The sequence below is a fragment of the Homarus americanus genome, unplaced genomic scaffold (assembly GCF_018991925.1).
Source record: "Homarus americanus isolate GMGI-L3 unplaced genomic scaffold, GMGI_Hamer_2.0 scaffold52512, whole genome shotgun sequence".
NCBI lineage: Eukaryota > Metazoa > Arthropoda > Malacostraca > Decapoda > Nephropidae > Homarus > Homarus americanus.
In genome coordinates this window covers 15516927-15533075 of record NW_024735442.1, presented here as the reverse complement: position 1 = coordinate 15533075, position 16149 = coordinate 15516927, and the positions used below count along the sequence as shown (strand labels likewise).

The following is a 16149-nucleotide window of genomic DNA, read 5'->3' as shown; positions in this document are numbered from 1 at the left end:
TATTTGCTTGTTTTTTCTAATAGCCTATAGTGTCTTCATACATGAAATTTTATGCAGTAAACATAAAGTACTGTATGTGAAATTTGGTGCTTTTTGTATCTCAACCTTAGTCTGGTCACACCTTATCATCGACAATCCATTTCCTTCCCAAAAGATTGTCACTCCCTTAGAGCAGGTCAGTAGGATAAAATGGATCATCTAAAGATTCTCTCCCCCTCCCCCAGCTTATTTCTCTTAAAGATAAACCACCGTAATGCTAACATAACCTAACTTCATCCTTCCAAATACTGTAGGGTGTTTAATATTTTTTTTAGGACTAGCATGAGAAGCAAGTACTGTACTGAATAATATGTTATTACTCTAAACAGGGGGCTTTAAACACAGAAGGCATTGGTCCTGTAAGTGACCACACCACAGGCTCGGGCCACTATGCCTCCTCGTCACGTAGTCCAGATCTCAACTACAAAACCACTGTTACCTCTGTCCTGCGGAGCCCGAAGATAATGAAGACAGAGCTCAGTTGCTTTGTATTTTGGTACTTCTTATGGGGAGACAACTCCAAACTCATAGTAAGTACAGTACATGATATCATCTTGAATCAACTGTGATTATTTAGGGTTGTGCTGATATAAATAGGAATTCCTTGAAATGAAACCGCTCTTTATGCACAGTATGTGGTAGAGAGAAAAGTATGATATGTGATAAGGCTTATGGTAGTAGAGCTGTATAATATAACCAGTATATATAGCATTTACAGGCATACCCCGTGTTACGGAAGGTATGTGTCCTTGAAAATTTGTCTGTAACGTGAAATTCCGTAATGCAAAACCAATTTTCCCATTGACTTCCATTATGTAATTGGAGATGCGTTCCCAAGGAAATATTATTGGAAAAAAGACGTAATACAAGCACATTTATGAATGAAAATAATTTTTTTTTAACACATACATTGATTATTTTATGATAAAATATGATAATAAATATACAAAACATTTGAATTTAACTTACCACAAACGATGTTGAGTGCTACGTTAGGTGTGGTGGTGAAGTAAGGTGGTGCAATCAGATTTACTGGAAGGGAGACGGAGGAGCACTACTGGATCCTGCCTTGCCCTGTACGGTACAGTATTGTAGCAACCACCAAGAAATCCACATGTAATAAATTTTATAATTTCTGTTAATTTTTTTTCTAATAGTATTGAAAATAAAAATTAAATTAAAAATTTACCCAATTTCCCTAAGGGCAATTTTTGTTTTCCGTATCCCGAATTTATTGGTCATAATTTACAAAATCCGTAAGAGCGAATTTCTGTAACCAGAGTTTCCGTAACCCGGGGAATGCCATATAATATTGTACTTATTTCAGATATGGAGGTATAAGACCTAATAATATTGTGAGATGATAACATTTATCTAGGATATTGAGGAACAGAAGCCATGAAATTTTTTTACCTGTGTTAATGTGTCATTCTGTTCTATGAATACCACAGTCCTGATTGATTTATTAAGAATTTTTTTATCAGCTTTTAATGTTGCATCATATGCTCAGTAATTAGTAACTTTTGTTTGTTTATAAATTTATATTGCTAGATAAGAAGCAGCATTGACAATTTCAGTATAGTATATTTATATACTGTACCTGTACTTAGTAATTTAGATAATTCTAATTCAAACATCATAATACTGTGTAGGCTTAAGTGTCATTTACCAAATGTACTGTATTTATTATTTATTGCCTTCCATGACAGCTGAAAGTAAACAATAAGAATCACTGGTCAAGACAAGGCAGTCAGGGAAACAAGTGGGTGCCAGCCAAAGTGAATCCTAAATTTAAAAATAATCACGGGAACCTTACCCTACGAGCTGTTCTCAAGCAAGATCATGAGTACGCCTACGTCGCTTTGGATGATATGTTTTACTACAATGTTACCTGCAATAAAGTAGACGTTAGTAAATTTTCGTTTTTTATTTATTTTTTCATAGGTAATATATATTGAACTGCTAAATGTTAAGCCAGTGGAGCCTTTGAATTAATGTTTTTAATCAACTTCGTAAGAATTTGATTATTTATTTTCAAAGTGTCATAATTTTCCGAGCATATATTATGTTTGTAAGCTAATTATATTGGGTTAATTACAATTTCCTCTATGTACTGCACACTACAGTGTGTGTATGTGGGGGACTCATGTGTGCATGTGTGTGTGTGTGTGTGTGTGTGTGTGTGTGTGTGTGTGTGTGTGTGTGTGTATACATCATATCTGACTATTATTATATCACTGAGTTTCAGGAATACTTAATGATATATAATAACAAGAAAATAAAACCAATCATTTTCAACAGCCTTTTCACCACCACTGAAGTTGTGTTACACAACCAAATATTTTATATAAATTATAATAATTTTCAACCCAAACTTTAAATATGCTGTACAGTATATGAATTTGCAGCTTTTAGCTTTTGATACTGGTCACCTTGTATCTTAACAAGGAAAGACTTAAAAGAAGGGAAAATGAAAATCTCCTGATGTCACAACTCCCAATAGTCAGACTTGTATATTGGTATGAACAAAAATCAAATGTGTAGAAATATTACAATGGTTTTCAACAAAAAAGACTGACATTTTTAGTTTTGGATATCTGAATTTAAAGAGTTCATATTTACAGGTTGGCACAAACACAGGTCATCAGTGTGACTTTGAAGATGAGGGCCTGTGTGGATGGATTCAGGTGGTGGAAGAGGATAACGCTGATTGGGATTGGGTTAATGGCTCCCAGGGAGGTATGTTGACTAGAACAAAGGAGGAAGAATAAATAATATAATGAGTTTTTTATGTATTTTGTTACATCTTATGTTTGGTCATATATGGGGCCATTTGTATAAAAGAAGAGATTAATATTAAATTAGTTGTATAAAAGAAAAATACAGTGTTGAAATGATTTCCCCATACTGTACTGTTGTTTCATTACATTTAACAAAGGCAACTTAATTAGCCATCTCACAGCTCAATGATTATATTATTCACACACTCATACACACACACACTTCTCTCTTCCATTGGTTTAATTGTTGCAGTATTATGTTTGTTTATGTTCAGGATAGTATTACCGTAATAAAGTTTGGTACTGTATTGTGTTATTATGTGTATTTGGGAAAATTGGTTTCAGTATATGGAATTTTGATGTACAGCAAGATATTGAATCTAACCCTTCCAAATATCAGGGGATGGCTTAGGACATAGAGGTATGAAAAGTGCCAGACTGAAAAAGAAGGTAGTGATAGGTAAGATTAACTCACCTTGTTAGTTTTGGAGTAATTAAACTTTAGGTTGATTAAGCTGAAAGTGAACTGAGAGACTACATGTTCTCTTGATTCTGGGCACCACATATTACTTTGGGAAAGGGCTTGTAAGAGTTAAAAAAAAGAAAATGTCAGTACACTACAAGTAAATATAGTAGTTATTGAATACTGTATACGGTACCTGTGACTACAAAAATTTATAGAAATTTGCTTCATTGCTTCATTTTATGTTCCTGAGTATTGTCTATAGAATATTAATATAATATTTAAGATACCAATAGACTATAGGTACTATATGCACCTGAAGAAATTTTAACTGCTTCTTTTATGGTTGTTCATAAAAATTTATCTCCAACTTACTTTACAGTTGAAGGCTCAGATCACTCTTATGGCACAGCTTCTGGTCACTACCTACAGCTGAGCTCAATTAAACAAGGATCAGGTGCACATAAGATGGCTCTTCTCCAGCTGCCCTTACTGAAAGACATGGCAGTGGGTGATTATTGCATCCAATTCTACTACGCTCGCTTTGGTGGGGTTCACACTGGCAACATCAGCGTCATAGTGAGCTGCTTATGTTTATCTTCATAGTGTCACTACACTCTTTACTACAATTTTCTGTAATTGGGTGACAAAAATCAGGGTTCCAAATATGCAATGAATGCTGTTACTTTTGGTGTCTATTTTAACATAACTCTTTGTGGTGAAGAAATTTGTATTCAGTATAAATTTTTAAGAAAAAGGCTTTTCTTTAGTTAAGGGAGTATTATAAGAAAGAGGAATTAGATTCTAAGATCAGAATTGATACTATTGGGATTTTAGGTGTCACCTAAAATGCCTCTTGCTGAAGTTTGTTTTGCACTTAATGTCAACAGATATGACAAAGCCACAAGTATTTAAAAAGTATTGTATCTTCCAGGTGGAGTTTGCAGGTGACATTACAACCATTGTGGAGGTAAATGATAGAGATGGTGCCAAGAACTGGACCCTCCTGCAGCAGACCTACACTAATCTTGCAGCCGATGCCACTTTTGCTCTTGTCATAAGGGGTGATGTGGGTGCTGCATCCCCAAACAATGGTGAATCAGTACTGGCTATAGATGATTATTCTTTCACCAACACTGGCTGTCCTGAGGTTGGTTTCTTGGGAACTATTAATTAAATTATGTGCATTACCAGCAAAAGATTTATTTGCATAAAACTTAGAATATATTGAAAGAATTGGCATAATCTACACTACTAGTAGCTTTTTAGTTAAAAATTATGCAAATATGCTCTATATATGATGAATTTTATTCCACAGCCAGGATCTTGCACCTTTGAGGATGCCCATTTGTGCATGTGGCACGTAGAGATGTCTGAGGATGTGTCCTGGCAGTTAACTGATGGTCGTGAGAGTCATAGCCGTGGGCCGCACTTTGACCACACCACCAATACTTCCGCTGGTCAGTTTGCTTTTTCTTGGATGCAAATGTTATTGTTGTTTATTACAGGCAGACCCAATTTAAGATAATTCAGTTAAAAATAAAAATTTGCCCCACTCTTTGACTTATTTATTTTTATTTATTTTTTATCATATTCGCCAATTATCAGCTTACTAGCCGTTTGGGTGGTCTATCCAGTGTTAGTACAGGAGGAAACCAGGGACTGGGAAATCTGTGGTGTTTGGTAGTGAGGGTCACACTGGATAACACCCTTCTCACGTGTGTCCGAGCCAAGGCTCGAACCCTTGATATATTGGTGAAATTTATGTGTGTTACTGCTGTACCGCCAACACCCCCCTATGATTGAAAACCCTTAAGTAAAAATAAAATAATAATAATAATCATTAGTACTGTATACAATACAGCATATGTTTTTTATTTTCTCCCAACAGGTGGTTATTTGATATTGGAAGACTTTGATGTGCATAGTGGAGTTGTCACTGACTTGGTTAGTTCCCACATCCCAAATGATGTTGAAGGCTTCTGCTTCAGTTTTTTCTATTCTTTGAGTGGAGATGATGGTGCTCGGCTTAATGTTTCATCACGAACTGATGATGGCACAAACACCCTGTGGTCTCTGACAGGAGACCAGGGACCAGACTGGTATTATGGACAGGTATGAACAATCAAATTTGTAAATGTTTTCTGTTTGTCATCTTTCCTATCTGCATTAAATAGCTCGAAGAATACCAATTTTTGGACTAATAGACCTTTTTGGACCTGCTTTCATTTGTCACAGCTTTTGGATATAACAATTACTTGTCCGTTTGATGTATTACCACGTACTCATTCTTGATGTGTGTATTTTGGGCCAGCCATTATACAGTAGTACAGTACTTCAAAAAGTAATGTAATTTGTCTTATCAGCCTTGGAACATTCATTTTCTTACTGTATATCTTTTCAGGTGCAGTATACAGCATTCAAAGAAAAAAAGATATTCATTACTTTGAGGTAGACAGTTTCCTTTAGACAATCACTAATTTTCTCTCCATGTTCTTAACTGGATCTGCTTATATTTGGCAAGGACCATAGCGAGGGGACAACTTCCTGAGGTAATCAAAGATTATCTCCCAACCTTAACAGAAGTATAAATTATTTTCAACAACACCTCCACCAGGTTGGTATTGCTGGATCATCCTCAAAGGGAGACTTTGAAATTGTAATTGAAGGAGTGACTGGATCGCTTGCTGAAGGCTGGATTGCCCTGGATGACTTATTTACTGTCATGGGTGAATGCACCATCCTGCCTCCTATAGCCACACCAACACCTATTCCGGTTACCACACCCCTTCCACGTAAGCCCTTGCTGTTTACTTGAGTAAATTTTTCTTATATGTTGTTTATTCCATGTTAGTTTTTTGTTTCATAATTTGAAGTGATAGATGATTATTTATTTACTTTTCTTACTATTCTGTTGTCAGCTTATTAGTTGGTTTGACAACTGGTAACATCACAGTTTCACATTACAATACACCAATTCCCTAATTTCTCATCATTTAGCTGGTGACATCTTCAACTGTGACTTCGAGATGGATATATGTTCGATGATTCAAGCTTCATCAGATGATTTTGACTGGGTTTATCATCATTCAGAAGACGAATTTGAGCTCCCCCCAGGTGGATATTTGTTACTAGATTCAAACGGACATGATCCTGGGAACCGGGCTGTGATCACAACTCCAGAACTTACCCATAAGGGCCTCCAGTGTATAAGTTTCCAGTAAGTTTTGTAAAAAGAAATAAAAAATTAGTTACTGTTCTCAGTAATTTTTATTATTTTTTTTATCAATAACAGGTGACAGTGCACTGGCAATAGAAAAAAATTACAGCATTCAATATGAAAAACTATAACAATGTGGCATTATTGCATTCATTATGGTGCTGTAAGTAAAAAAGTTAATGGTCCTTTCTATTCAGGTGTCTCTCTCTTCAATTACTTGTTACTCACCATGACACTGAAACCCTTGAGAACTTTTCTTAAAACTTTGCAGAATTTTAAAGGATAAATTATACAAAAATGGACAATAAGTGCTTTTAGTATTTGATTAAAAATAACTAACTGGCAGTAGATCAGAAAATGGTTGCCTGGCAGACTGGAAGGGTACATGAATTGATATGCAGTGTAGTTTCTTCTAGTTAGTAATAAACAGTCAACAAACCATTAAGGTGTCTGTTGAGTGGTGAGTTTAATATGCAAGAGTTTTCATTCATGTTTCTAAAATAGTGTTTCTTGACTCAGTAGCTTAAGTCTAAAGTGTCATTCATTGTAAGTCAATATCAGTTGCAAGTTCAATTCTAATTCTGATAGTTATAACCTTTTTGGTTAAGGTTCCTATATATATTATACATTTTCTTGAACACTTCCATGATAAATGATAAAATAAAAAGGATCCCAGAAATAGCATATACTTTCTTACAAGATTAAAAGTAGTACTTTGTTTTACTACACCAACAGGTTTAGGTTCATAGGCAGTGAGCCAGGGGTGTTGATGCTGTACTTCAGTGTTCGTGAGACCCGGAGTGAAGTAGTTTGGCAGCAGCACACCACCACAGCACTCAATTGGATCTTTGCCTTCATTGAGCTGGATGCTGGGGATTCCTATACGGTATTTTCCAAATTATATCTTGTCCGTGTCATCAAAGCATTAAAGAAACACACTACTTTGCTGTCACTCAGACTCGAGTATGACGATCATCCAGCTATGAGACAATGATATGAGTTATTAATGATGTCACCTTTGTTGGTGAGTTTTAAGGTGACTAAAGAGGCTGATATGGGAACGGCAGAGTTGTTCACAGATCTTGCACATGTGAATGGCTCCGTCTAGTGCAGGAGGGGCGGTGGCAGCATCTTTCCGGGGTTGCTGCTTCTCTGCCTCGTTGTGCAGTCAAGCTAACTTGAAAGTATTGACACCTTCTCGTGTGGTGCTCCTCCAAGCGTTGCGGTGTGTAGTAATTGTCTCCCAGGTGAGGGGGGTCGATTTGGCACTTTTTCAGGTTTGTCTTAAGACTATCCTTATACCTTTTCAGTTGCCCATCAGTGTTGTGTTTACTATTCGTTAGGTAACTGTAAAGTAACTGCTTTGGCAGTCTATTGTTCTCCATGCGGGTAACATGGTCAGTCCAACGTAGTTGTTCATGGGTAATGGTAGCCTCGATGGTCCTACAGTTGGTGTCATCGAGAATACTGGCATTTGTTCTCGTCTTCCCAGCGAACTCAGAGGATGGAACGTAGACTACGTTGGTGAAAGTTTTCAAGTGCATTGAGGTGTCTCCTGTATGTGACCCATGTCTCGCTGCCATATAGCAGGGTGGGGAGGACCACTGCTTGATATACGTACAACTTTGTAGATAATTTCAGCTCCCTACAGCTGAAGACACAGGTACGGAGTCTGCCAAAGGCTTGAGACACACATCTGATCCGATGTTGAATCTTTTCATCGATTTCCGCGGTGGTGGACAGGTGGGAGCCGAGATACCGAAAGTGGGTAACATTAGAGACGGTAGTACCATTAAGCTGGATGGATGGTAGAGGTGTGGCGGGCTGAAAGAGAATCTGGGTCTTACATACATTCACCTCAAGGCCGAAGTGTGCATACCCCGGTACGCATTTGCAAAGGTGTTCAAGATATCCTGTAGGACGTGTTCAGTGTGAGCGATAAGGGTGAGGTCGTCTGCAGACTCAATTCAGTAATGGAAGCTGCCGATACTTTTGTTCTTGCCTGGAGTCGTCTTATGTTGAAAAGATCCTTCATCCAGAACTGGATGTTCCACCTGCCGGCTAAATTGGCACTGGCATTAGTAAGAAAGGCAGCCAAGAAAATGGAAAAGAGAGTTGGCACCAGCATACATCCTTGTTTTACCCCTGTTTGGATAGGGAGAACTCAGACTGAGTGCCATTGTGCAGGACGCTGCCGTTCATGCCATCATGGGGTTGCCTCACAATGACGATGAATTTTGGTGGGCAGCCAAAACGGCAGAGAGTCCGCCAGAGGGCTTCCCTGTTGACCGAGTCGAAGGTCTTTGTTTGGTCAATAAAGGCCATGTATAGGTCACGACGCTGTTCTCTGCACTTTTCCTGTATCTGGCGGGCAGCAAATATCATGTCAGTGGTGTCATGTGATGGTCTAAAGCCTCATTGAGATTCCGGGAAGAAGTTTTCTGCCTCAGGAAGGAGTCAGTTTAGGAGGACTCAGGCGATAATCTTGTCAGCTATGGACAGCAGTAAGATCCCTCGGTAGTTACCGTAGTCTGAACGGTCTATCTTGTTCTTATAAATATTGACGATGAAAGCGTCTTTAAGAGCTTGGGGAATTTCCTCCTTTCCCCATATATTCTCCAGGAGAGAGTGGTGATTGCTAATGAGCAGAAGTCCTCCTGCTTTATACAGCTCAGCTGGGATTCCATCAGGCCCTGAGGCATTGTTATTTTTATCTGTTTGTTGGCAGTAGCTACCTCATCCAGGTATGGAGGATAACTGAGATGGGTCAGCTCTGGATGCTGAGGGACTTGCTGGGTAGTCAGGACATCCACAATGGTGCTTTGATTGAGCAGCGAATGGTAGTGTTCTTTCCAGCGCTGACGGATGCCTTCTTCGTTTTTGCATTTCACGTGCTTTATTATTAAACCACTAGTTCTTTACTTTGCGAAGTTTGTGCAGTACAACCGCTTTCTTCTTGCGGAAGGTATCAGCTTTAGTCCGAGACTGAGGGTTGTTCTGCCAGTCAGTTAAAGCAGTATGTTTATCATTAACGAATACAATGTACATTGATTTCCGGGTCATTTTCATCAAACCAGTCCTGGTGTATTCTTATGATCTGGCTGAGGGTCTCTCTGCAGGTTTTTTGTCATGACAGTGTTGAGAATACCCCATTCGGCACTGGAATTTGGGTTGGTTGTTGTCGGGTTGTTTATCAACCCATGTTCGAGCTGCTCTCTGAAAGCATGTGCCACCGCTGGATTCTCCAGACGCTTAGTGTTAAAACCTCTTCTGGAGGCTTGTTCCCTTCGCCATTTTGGCACACACACACACACACACACACAGAGGAGAAAAAGGAGATAAAGTAAGATGTTTTTGCTCTGGTAACTCAATTCCTCATATCTTGTTTACTCCTATCACTTTACACAATCCAGTATCACATAGTGTACTTCTGTACAGTATGCTCATGTTCATCCCCTCATGTCTATTGAATCTTTTACCCCATCTCTCCACATGTTTTTTGGTCTTCCACTCTTCCCCTTGCTTTCTATTTTTTATTTAAACCTCACTTTTTACTTATTGTACACTTTTCATTCTCTTGATGCTCCCATACCACTTATTGCCCTAAAGCACTTCAATTCTCTTGCTTCTTATTTGCTCCTTCCTTTCCATCCAGACTTCATGCTTCACACCCACATACTGTAATACTGATGGCTCAGCAGTTCCCTTTAACATGCCAGTCTTTGCCTTTTAAGTTATCACTCTATGCCTACTACTTCCTTCCTCAAATCTGTGGTTCAGTTCATCATTCATTGTTCTATTTGCTGACATATCCACTCCCAAATGTCTACTGTCGAACACCCCTGTATATGCAACTTTAATACAGGTATTTTGACAAATCAAATGATAATTTGTCAGTTCAAGTCTACTGAGAAAACCTACTAAACAGGGTGATTAAGTACACAATATTATTATTATTATTATTAATAGTAGTAGTAGTAGTAGTAGTAGTAGTAGTAGTAGTAGTAGTAGTAGTAGTAGTAGTAGTATCAACAACTATTGTAGAAGTAGTAGAATTAGAAATATTATTATATAATTTGTTAATTTATTATTAAGGGGCTTTGTTATGGAAGAGAAGTGCCATAGTGGAGCACATCTGTTATATACTGTACTGCAGTAAGAATGTTAGACTGAAAGAAGGATCTCCATGGATGTTTGCTGTGGAATCTAGCTCCACTAAAGTATTTGCAGGGAGTGTTGAAAGAGTGAAAAATATATGTTGTACAGTATAGAAAATTATTGGCATGAGAATCCTAGAGTTGAGAAATATAAAATTATAATTGACCAACAGTTGGAGTGGGAAGTACAAGTACATGGTGAAGATTCCATCATCCTCGTAGACAATATTAAAGTCCTCTCGGGTGGCTGTCCAGTGCAGAGCAACACATGTGACTTTGAGTATGAGAGTGATGACGACATTTATTGTGGAGGTAAGTTATAGTCTTGTGGCAAAAAGTTATATTTAGAATGTATATGGTGTTCTGAAGACACCTTTACAGATAACCTTCTATAAAATTACCAGTAAATAGATAAACTACAGTATATAGATTTTCTTAGGGAGGAGTGTTAAGGCCATAAACATGAAAGCTAATACATTCTTTTTAGGTGAGGGAAACACTGAAATATACCTGAACCTTCTTTATATGACACCTGAACCTTCCTTGTATTGAATCGGCTGCTTGTCCAATTAACCAGTCCGTTCACATATATTTATATTTGGGTTTTAAGTAACGAAACCCAAACGGTAGTTCCTTTGTTTTATTATAAAAGGTTGTATATAATTCCTGAGTGTAGATCAACCGTAAGTCTCACTGTCTAGGAGTGAATGAGAAGGGGACGGCGTTTATGTATTATAAACGTTAGGTCACGTCCTTACGATATAAGTTGAGGTGAGCTACTGACTGTGACGACCTCGCAGTGCGGGTTTACAGAAATGCTGAGCTATGGGTTTCGCCCTCTTGGGAGAGTTGCCCGCTCACGTGTCCAACTCATGTCTTACTCATAGACAGTGGAAAGTTACAGGGGGTGAATCTGAATATAATCTCAGATGTATTGATCCATTTATATAATATGTTCTGTTGATGAGACAGGGGTCTATTACAGTATAACACCTGAACCTTCCTTATATGACACCTGAACCTTCCTTATATGACACCTGAACCTTCCTTATATAACACCTGAACCTTCCTTATATGACACTTGAACCTTCCTTATATGACACTTGAACCTTCCTTATATGACACCTGAACCTTCCATATATAACACCTGAACCTTAATTATATACCAGGTAACACCTTAACCTGCCTTATATAACACCTTGGCCTTGTGTAAGTGAAGTACCTATCACCTCACCTAACCTCTTTGACATCTTCAGGGTACCAGTCTGGTAAACCTACAGACTTCCAGTTCTACCGCACATATGCTGCGGAGAGTGCACACAAGTATGGAGATGAAGATCACACTTATGAGTCTGCTTATGGTAGGTGATTAAGTTCTTCCTAATTTATTGTTGTCAAAAGTGTCCTTTTGGTAGCAAATTATTTTATGGCAGTACAGATTTGTGATATGAATACAGTATATTTATTTAATGTCTTTTCTTGCCTTATATAAGATAAAACTGTAACTCGGCCCTTAAAAATCTTTTGATTTATAATACTGTATAAGATAAAATCTGAAGATATCTCTCTAAAATCTTTTAATTATAATACAGGATATTACATAGTAGCTGACTTCACCAAGGCTTCGGAAGGTGGAGAGTTGGCTACCATGGACGGCCCAGTTGTTACAGAAAGCTTTGAATGCCTTACTTTCTGGTACCAATATAGTACTCCTGACACTACTTTATTTCGAGCCATATGCAATGGCACTGAAGATGAAATTTTCTCAGTTGAGGGTGAGTTATCATGACTAGATTCCTAGTTTGGGATGATTACGCAGATCTTGTCTTAGAGAAACCTGCATAATGTATAATCCGAGATGAAGATTATTCACAAATTTCCTTTCAAATTTATTCCTTGTTTAAATTTCTTGCAATATTTTGTACTAATCGAAAAAATTTCTAATCTAACCTACTTTCTGGTGACAGTGGGAACTGGTAGTGAGTGGCAGTTGGGTGCTGGATTTGTACCATACTATGAAGGTAGTGTCCATGTAGTCTTCCAGTCCTACTTTGGTGGTACTCCAGAAGGATATGTTGCAATTGATGATATCAAACTACATGATACTCATTATCATTGTCCTGTGGCTGGTAAGGATATGAGTTATTGTAGCATTTTTTGATTCAGTGGTAGTCCAGTCTATTTGTTAAAGGATCTTTACTTACTCTGCATTGGATTCAGAACTCTTGATTATATGTGGTGTATATTTTGCTAAGAAAGTTTATAAAATGCATTTTCGGTTGTTGTTTTTCTATTAAGAAATGAATAACTTCATTTTGGTAAAAACTTAATAATTTTGAAATATTGGTAGATTATTAAAAAACTTAAAACTGTAGTTTTTATATTTTATACAAATTATTATCATCAACAAAGGCATTTCTCTCCCTTGCTAACCTTATGACTTGTTCCAATTCAGGTGATTGTGACTTTGAGGAAGACACTTGTGGATGGACCAACACTGGTGACCTTGAGTGGGTGTTCTCAACTCTGGAGGATGGGGAAGTTGGACCCCTTACCTTTACAAATCTTATGTTTGTCACACCCACAGATGACCTCGTGGGCAAGACTGCTACTTTGTCTTCACCTGTTCTGCCACTTGTTATCAATTGTGTTCAGTTTTGGTAAGATTTGTTGTATGCTTGTTGCCTTAGTCTCTTGTTAATTTCTTCACTTGTCATGCACCCTTCTCTCTTGTCTCCCAATTTTTCAGAGCATTTTGTATTTCTCAATTCATACCTTATAAAAATAACAAAGGATTAAAGATAATAAGTAGACAGATTAGATATTTTTGTCCTTGTACTGTACTTTAATAATTCTCAGATATAGAAGAAAATGCTTGTAAAATAGAAGAGAATGAATTTATCAGAGTACACTTCCTACTAACTAACTGTAATGCTTGTGAGGAATTTGCTAAGAATGAGCTTTCTTAGATATGTTTGTCTTACAGAGAAAAATTGCTTACTCAGTCTACTCTTGTATCTTATGCTTCCAAACTTGGACAGGTACAAGGAGGTGCTAGATGCCCCAGCCTCTTTAGTGGCTTTTTTGACTCGGAAATCTAAGATGTTTGGTGAATTGTCTGAGGTACCACTTTGGCAGATGCCTCACAGTTCTACTGGAGGATGGAAACTAGGACAGTTCCCATTACCAGAATTGAATTATAACACTAATCAGGTAAGGATATCAGGAAACTTATATTAAAGGGTTAAACTTGAAATTAACAGTATTTTATTTACCTGATGACTTATTTTTTACTTTCTTTTACTGTATTTTGTCATTCTATTTCTTCTTTCGTCTTTACTTAAGTGATTTTAGATGCATATAAGGACTTAGGATATGATATAGTGGGATTTTAAACATTGTTATGTAAGTACGGTATGTACATATCATGTGTTCTGACACGCACAAATCTGACTTAAGAACATCCTCAGAAACGGAACCTGTTTGTAACCCGGGAACCCCCTGTATATATATTATTAAGTACAAAGGTAATTTCTAAATAATATCTGACTGTTTTAGTCATTCTGTTGATTACCATGTATTGGATATGCTGTATTTAGTTTTGTCTAATGTCCTCTCTCAAGGAGCACTCTTATTTAAAAAGTTTTTTTTTTCTAGATTGAATTTATGGCAAAACGACTTGAGGGTAGTTGGAGTTTGGGCCACAACGATGGCCTGACATATCTGGACGACATAGATATAGATGTTTTCCAAACGTGTACTTATGTTCCTCCTGATGCTGTCCCAACCACCATCCCTCCAACAATGTCTACAGCACAACCTACTGGTATATATAGTGTTTTGTTTGTGTTTCTTCAATTGATATATTAATACTCTACAAAAATTTTAAGCTATGAAATATTTCACCTAACTTCAGAGTTTGTTTATTCTGCATTTGTGTTGATAACCCATCATAATTTCAGTATGGAATTGAAACACTCCAGATGTTATTCAATTTATAACTCAACTGTAAATGTAAGATTTACCTGAGATTGTTTTGGTGTTGAAAGTACAATAGAATTGATGGCTTGTTATTACTCTATGGAAGTTGCTTGAGTGCAATTTTGAAATATAATATGGCATGTCCCTGAGTGCAGGGCAAGTTAAAATTATTCATATTTTTACATTGCAGCATTAACAGATATTGAATGAGATATAGATGAGCTTGAATGTGAGGTCAACTGCCAAGAGGCCAGGAGAACTGTGGAGCTGTTACCTTTCTTATGTCGATAATATAAATATCAATATGATAGTAAAGTAAATTCCAAGTATTCATTTAGTGAAACGTACAAAATAAAAATTCTAAATCAAAATGTAAGATGTATTAAATTTTCAACCTGTGACATGCAGTATGTCCACATTTGAACATAGAAATAGCCTCACCAATAATAATAAAAAAATAATAAGGAAACCTTTGCTTTTCAAGGCTTGTCAACAATTTCTCAGTTAAGATTGTTATGTAATCAGTTTTGTGAAGTGAATAGTATTTAGAGAATATGACCTGCATTAAGTAATCAGGTATGGAAATAAAATAAATGTTGGACAAAGAGCTTACCAAGGTTTCTTAAGGTGGTTTAGATATACAGCATTGAGAGAATGGAAGTGAAAAAAATGTATTAAAAAAAAGAAAGAAAAGAAGTATAGTTTAGGGATGGATGTTAAAGGGTAGGGGGGAAATCAAGACAGGAATGGAAGGATGGGGTGAAGAAAGTAATAAGTGAGAGGGATGTACATACAGGAAGCAGCAATATAAATGGGCTGGCAGTGGCATAGCAGTAACACATGCATTTCTTACCACTACTGTATATCATAGATTCAAGTCCTGGTCCAAGACACATGTGGGAAGAGTGTTATCCAGTGAGACCCTACCAACCATGACAGGTTTTCTCCTATATTAACACTGGACAATAAAGTTCATAACAATGTAATAAAAGAACAGACCAATCACCTGAACAGATAGTAAACTGATAAAGAGCTGAAATGATAAATTAAGAATCAACTGGGAGATTAAAATAAATGATAGGAAAGCATGAGGTTGAGTGGTGTATGGAGATGTCACAAGAGAGTGAATGATTTGAGGCAAGTGACAGTAGAGTCTGTGTTTACTCCATCCGTTCAGCACCTGTTTATGATATATGCAATTAATTTTCTTTGCTCTATTTCCAGTGCCACCCAGCATAGCATCTTGTGACTTCTCAGATAAGACTTTCTGTAATTGGGAAAACATACCTGGAAGTGTCACCTGGAGTATTCAGAATAGTTCATCAAACACTCATCATGTTGGACCCTTAATGGATCACACCACAGGTTATTTAGAAATGTGTTCAACTCTTTGGTAAAATTTAAATACATTGTTTGCTTAAATCATTTTCACAGATAATTTTTAATGGTACGATATTGATTGTCTTTTTCAGGTAATTTTATTCATGGTTTTGATAAATTACAAATACT

General features: G+C 37.1%; 1 protein-coding gene across 1 annotated transcript in view; it reads left to right on the top strand.

The window, feature by feature from the left end:
- Positions 1-16149, top strand: part of LOC121870940 (MAM and LDL-receptor class A domain-containing protein 2-like) — a 43590-nt gene that overhangs the window by 21870 nt on the left and 5571 nt on the right. The window contains exons 19-36 of the mRNA XM_042372912.1: positions 369-569; positions 1749-1946; positions 2664-2778; positions 3665-3861; positions 4217-4432; positions 4601-4742; positions 5174-5397; positions 5900-6077; positions 6283-6502; positions 7238-7388; positions 10833-10971; positions 11916-12020; positions 12252-12434; positions 12627-12788; positions 13115-13319; positions 13701-13872; positions 14317-14485; positions 15865-16005. Coding sequence (XP_042228846.1) covers positions 369-569; positions 1749-1946; positions 2664-2778; positions 3665-3861; positions 4217-4432; positions 4601-4742; positions 5174-5397; positions 5900-6077; positions 6283-6502; positions 7238-7388; positions 10833-10971; positions 11916-12020; positions 12252-12434; positions 12627-12788; positions 13115-13319; positions 13701-13872; positions 14317-14485; positions 15865-16005 — 3118 coding nt within the window. The remainder of the gene's footprint in view (positions 1-368; positions 570-1748; positions 1947-2663; positions 2779-3664; positions 3862-4216; positions 4433-4600; positions 4743-5173; positions 5398-5899; positions 6078-6282; positions 6503-7237; positions 7389-10832; positions 10972-11915; positions 12021-12251; positions 12435-12626; positions 12789-13114; positions 13320-13700; positions 13873-14316; positions 14486-15864; positions 16006-16149) is intronic.